Genomic DNA, 5,021 nt, shown 5'->3' with positions numbered 1-5,021 from the left:
ATAAAAAATTAGGGCCATGCTGGCACATACGACACGATCCAAATCCCACCTCTAGTCTCGTTGCTGCACGAAGGTTCTGGTCTGAAAAAATCTCGTTTGTTGTATTTTCGCTATCGTTTCCTATTAGTTTGAATCTTATATGTGGATCTCATTTCTCAAACATAGCAATCCGGTTGTCCTTTATCTAAAAATAGCGATGCGGTTGTCGCGGTGTGCTTCGCTTCTAGTGTTTGGAATGAAGGGGCACGAGATTATGCATATTTCATTGATAGAGAAGGTTGTTGTACACTTGTACTATCATTCACACATGTCTTATCTCTTGAGTTGCATGTGTCCTCTTGTGTCATGTGGCAAAAAATGCATTGCAAGCGTCCTTAAAGCTAGCATAATCTAATTTCTACGTGATCTATTCATTGGCCACTGCTGAATTCACTCCTCGCTCCTGAGCTCCGCCGCTAAGCATCGCTATATGCTCGTGGAGTCGTGGCTGATGGCTCCCGTTCAGCTCGACTACTCTAACCTGCTTCTCTCTGTCGTCGTCCTCGCGGTTTCCTGCTTCGTCATCGTAAGAAGCTTCAGGTCATCAGGCCGCAAAGATGGCAGCCGAGTACTGCCGCCTTCCCCTCCGGCGCTGCCCATCATCGGCAATCTTCACCAGCTCGGCCGGAGCCACCACTACCGGACACTGCTGGAGCTGGCGCGGCGCCACGGCCCGCTTTTCCTCCTCCACCTTGGTTCCGTGCCCACACGCGTGGTCTCCTCAGCTTCCATGGCCGAGGAGGTGCTCAAGGCCCAAGACCACGTCTTCTGCGGCCGTCCGCAGCAGCACACGGCGCGTGGCCTCCTTTACGGCTGCCGGGACGTTGCCTTCAGCGCCTACGGAGAGCGGTGGCGCCAGCTGCGCCGCATCGCCGTCGTGCACCTCCTCAGCGCGAAGCGGGTCGATTCCTTCCGCGTGCTCCGGGAAGAGGCGGTCGCGTCCTTCGTGGACCGGGTCCGCGCTGCCGCTAGCGCCCATGTGGACGACGGCGGTGGAAAGCGCCGACGAGGGGTCAATGTGAGTGAGTTGTTCATCAGCTTAACCTACACTGTCATCTCCAAGGCAGCGTTCGGGAGCAAGCTCGGAGGCATGGAGCCCGGAGCGATCCGCGCGATGATGATGGAGACCAGCCAACAGCTGGAGACGATCGCGGTGAGCGACGTGTTCCCGTGCCTCCGCTGGGTGGACTGGGCGACGGGGCTCGACGCAAGGACAAAGAGGACGGCGAGGAAGCTTGACGCCGTTCTTGAGGTAGCGCTGCAGGAGCACGAGAAGAGCAGCGGGCGCGGGGATGATGCCGATGACCTCCTCGACGACTTGCTCTCGGCCGTGGAGCAAGGCGGCGCGGGCTTAAATCTTGACAGGACTGATGTCAAGGGACTCATCATCGTAAGCCAAAGGGTTCTCCTTTCACTATCGTACACATTTTATTGATCTTGACTATCCTCTATAGTTTTCTTTTTCCTTTTTGGAAAAGGGAGGAATTTATACCTGTCTACTATCTATGAAATAGCGCATGCTCTTTCCGTTCCTAAATAATTATCGTTCTCATTTTCCAATAAATAACTTTAATCAATTTTAAATATAAAAAAATTAATATTATTAGATAAATCGTTGAATCTATTTTCATAATAAATTTATTAGATTAAAAGATACAAATATTATACGTATTTTCTATAAATCTAGTTAAACTTATAGCATGAAAAAAACGAACGGAGGGAGTATAATCAATGTTATTATTATAGTACGTTCCTGCCTCTAAACGTAAAAGGTAAGCTCTGAAAAAGCAAAACTAAAAAACGCGACGTCTAGCTAATCATTATAATAAGTCTATATACGACAACCATCCATGCCTAGCGTAGATCTTCAATACCATCGTCTCTAGCAACACGAGATGGCTACCTCAGTTTGTCGTTTTTCTTTTGGTTGGTACAATCTTACAGAAGAGAGTCCAGTATGTGTCCTTGTAAATAGCCTACAAATAGGGATATAATATCTTTTTTTATCAAAGAACACATAATTTCTACTTACTCAATTAAATAGGTAAAAAAAATTACACTTGCTCCGACACGAACTTAGGATGTTAGTTTGGAGTATACTTGAGAGTCCAGTATGTGTCCTTGTAAATAACCTACAAATAGGAATATAATATCTTTTTTTTTTATCAAAGAACACATAATTTCTACTCAATTAAATAGGTCAAAAAATTACATTTGCTCTGACACGAACTTAGGATCTTAGTTTTGGAGTCTACTTTTTTTTTAACGAATGAAGTCTGCTTGTTGAAGTTGAACTCCAAGATAATACTCCCTCCGTCCCGATTTAAATGCACCTTTGTGGTTCAAAATTTGTCCCGCAATAATCCATACATATAGGCCTGAAAGTGTAGAAGCGTGCAGCACTAGACGGAACCAACAAGAGAGAAGTGCAACACTAGTTTTTATTTTCTCTTTCCATGGACGAGTCCAACGACAATATATTATTAAAAAAAGAAAAGAAAACCCACTAGGGGCCCTCGATTGCTCTCTTCCACTCGTTCATCTGTTCCCCACCGAGGCTTCTATCCCTCGGTGTACCTGCTAGTCTTGGCGAGTGGAGTGTCAGATGGATGTGTTATAGGGGTAGCAGTGTTATTTTACATGGATACTAAGTTTGCTATTTAAAACCTAGACGTGCATTTAAACTAGGACAGAGGGAGTATGTCATACTACATGACGATTCTAGGAGTTGTCATTTTTTACTATTAAGTTGGTTAGACTCAATATAGTTTGACTTAGGATGATTCTTGGAGTTGATTTATCTTGCGACGGAGGGGGTAGAGTCTAATTTATCCACCAATGTGGATATTAAAACTTGAAAATTACATGTATTTAACCTTCATAATGTCAACACGACTAAAATTGTGGATCCTTGACTTCCAATAAACTTCATTGAATTAACGACACATTGAGTAGTAAGCACGCTAGTATTCGTCACTAACACAGCAATACTACAAATTTCTTAATGCAGGACCTTTTCCTAGCTGGCACCGACACAACCTCCAAAACGATGGAGTGGACAATGGCCGAGCTAGTGAAGAACCCAAAGGAAATGGAGAAAGTACAGGCCGAGCTGCGACAAATTGTAGGGGAACATGGACGAGTCACAGAGGAGTTACTGAGTACAACGACACGACCACAGGCCGCCATCAAAGAAGCTCTACGATTGCATGCACCAGTGCCAATGCTTGTCCCCCGCGAGGCGGTCCAAGACACCAAGCTGCATGGCTACGATATCCCAGCCAAGACCCAGGTCCTCATCAACGCGTGGGCGATTGGCAGAGACGAAGAGTCATGGGAGGATGCAGATGCATTCAGGCCAGAGAGGTTTGTGCATACAAACTTTGACTACAGTGGTAAAGACTTCCGATTCATACCGTTCGGTGCTGGGAGGAGAGGATGCCCTGGCATTGGCTTTGGGACGCGCCTCGCGGAGCTTGCACTAGCAAATTTGTTGTATCATTTTGACTGGGAGTTACCAGATGACCAGGACCTTGAGTCGTTTGAAGTCGTGGAGTCGAGTGGCCTTTCCCCTGGTCTTAAGTATCCCTTGACCCTTGTATCGAAAACACCGCAAGCATGAACTAGGGGAACACACAGAACTTGTTATGTATGTTAGATATGGTGGAAGGCCACCTATTGTTTAGTATACATATACAACCTCTAACCTTTTTTTTCTTCGAAACAACAACTGATAAGAAATTTGTCGGGCATGTATTTATATATAGAAGAAGGCCACAATTCTCTAAATTTGGAAGTTATCCATCTATATTCTCCTTTCCTTCTGTGTATTTTCACAAGGTGTATACCGCCATTCATTACAATAAGACTTTGACCTATATGCGTGATACAAAATGATATAATATTTCATCTATGTGATACAAAATCATAAACATGCTAAGTATTTTTAATATGATCGAATAGCACCATTATTGTGTTCAAAAAAGCACATCAATAAAGTAATTGTTGACCAAAGGATTTTTCTAACAAAACGAAAATAAGCCTTGTAATTTCAAATGTAGGGAGTACTTCCATACCGGAAAAATCCTCCGGACCAACCAGTGCTACCATGCCTTCCGCCTACAAACGGTTGGGCCATTAAACTGGGAGCGACGGAGCCACTACTGTAAAAATAGACTTTTATTTTTAGAGACGGACACACTTTAATGGAACGTCTCTGTTAAAGATTTTAGGAAATAGACTTTACGGTCATATATCTGATTTTAATTTTTTTTTAGCTTGCACACAGATAAGTTTTTAAAACGATCAATGACCTAAAGCAGTGATATATACATAGCTTTGGCTTATTTTCACCTGGAAGATTTTAGTGGTGACACGCTCCTACCCAAATTTGCAATGCTGTACGTAGCATACCATCAGGAAACAGTCTCTATAGACACAGAAGCTTGTGAATCTGCCAATGCGGTTTAGGACATTTTTTCTTCAAAAAACATTGATTCAGACCGATACCAACATATATTGCAGTTGCTAGTATTTTTCTTTAGAAAATAAAACAACACAAGTCGCTTTGATAAATCCAGCATGGTACCATTGAGAAAAATTTCAGTCCAACATGCATCAGTTTTATGTACTACTGCAGTAACATGGCTTGGGCCAGCAGTACAGTAATCGTTTCTGAAAATGGCTTGGGTCATGGTCAGAATCAAAACCTAAGCAACAAACTGCCAACTGAGATTTGATATAAGTAGTTCTCTGAATCTGCAGGTTGCTGTACCAAATACAAAAATCTGAAACCATGTACTTTGACATCTATATGGTGTATTGTCCCATCGGAGGCTCGAAAAAGGAGAGAGTTATGCGCGACCCATCATGCGTGTTGAGGAGCACGTGACCCCACCCGCGCCCACCACTGGCCACGGCTGCAAGCACCCCGCCGCCTTGTTGCCCCGCCTGCCGTGTGCCCCTGCCCTTCGCTAACCCAT

General features: G+C 44.3%; 1 protein-coding gene across 2 annotated transcripts; it reads left to right on the top strand.

Annotated features, from left to right (window-relative positions):
• The first annotated feature begins 359 nt into the window (after positions 1-359).
• Positions 360-3,843, top strand: LOC136513290 (cytochrome P450 71A1-like). 2 transcript variants are annotated; one of them, XM_066507283.1, is made up of 2 exons: positions 360-1,441; positions 3,050-3,843. In XM_066507283.1, exons 1-2 carry the CDS (start codon positions 470-472, stop codon positions 3,659-3,661), a joined length of 1,584 nt encoding a protein of 527 aa, XP_066363380.1. In that variant the 5' UTR covers positions 360-469; the 3' UTR covers positions 3,662-3,843. The 2 variants fall into 2 exon arrangements, with proteins under 2 accessions (XP_066363380.1, XP_066363381.1); XM_066507284.1 differs by having other exon boundaries at positions 362-1,429.
• The last annotated feature ends 1,178 nt before the right edge of the window (positions 3,844-5,021 follow it).

Source organism: Miscanthus floridulus, chromosome 16 (genome assembly GCF_019320115.1).
Source record: "Miscanthus floridulus cultivar M001 chromosome 16, ASM1932011v1, whole genome shotgun sequence".
Classification (NCBI taxonomy): domain Eukaryota; kingdom Viridiplantae; phylum Streptophyta; class Magnoliopsida; order Poales; family Poaceae; genus Miscanthus; species Miscanthus floridulus.
This window is presented reverse-complemented; position numbering and strand designations above follow the sequence as displayed.

What these genes read in the sequence shown, in the direction of transcription:
- LOC136513290 (XM_066507283.1), top strand. Translation starts at nt 470, where the DNA reads ATGCTCGTGGAGTCGTGGCTGATGGCTCCCGTTCAGCTCGACTACTCT. An exon ending in TCATCATCGTAAGCCAAAGG is followed by an intron (nt 1,442 to 3,049) that starts GTTCTCCTTTCA and finishes TTCTTAATGCAG; the next exon opens with GACCTTTTCCTAGCTGGCAC.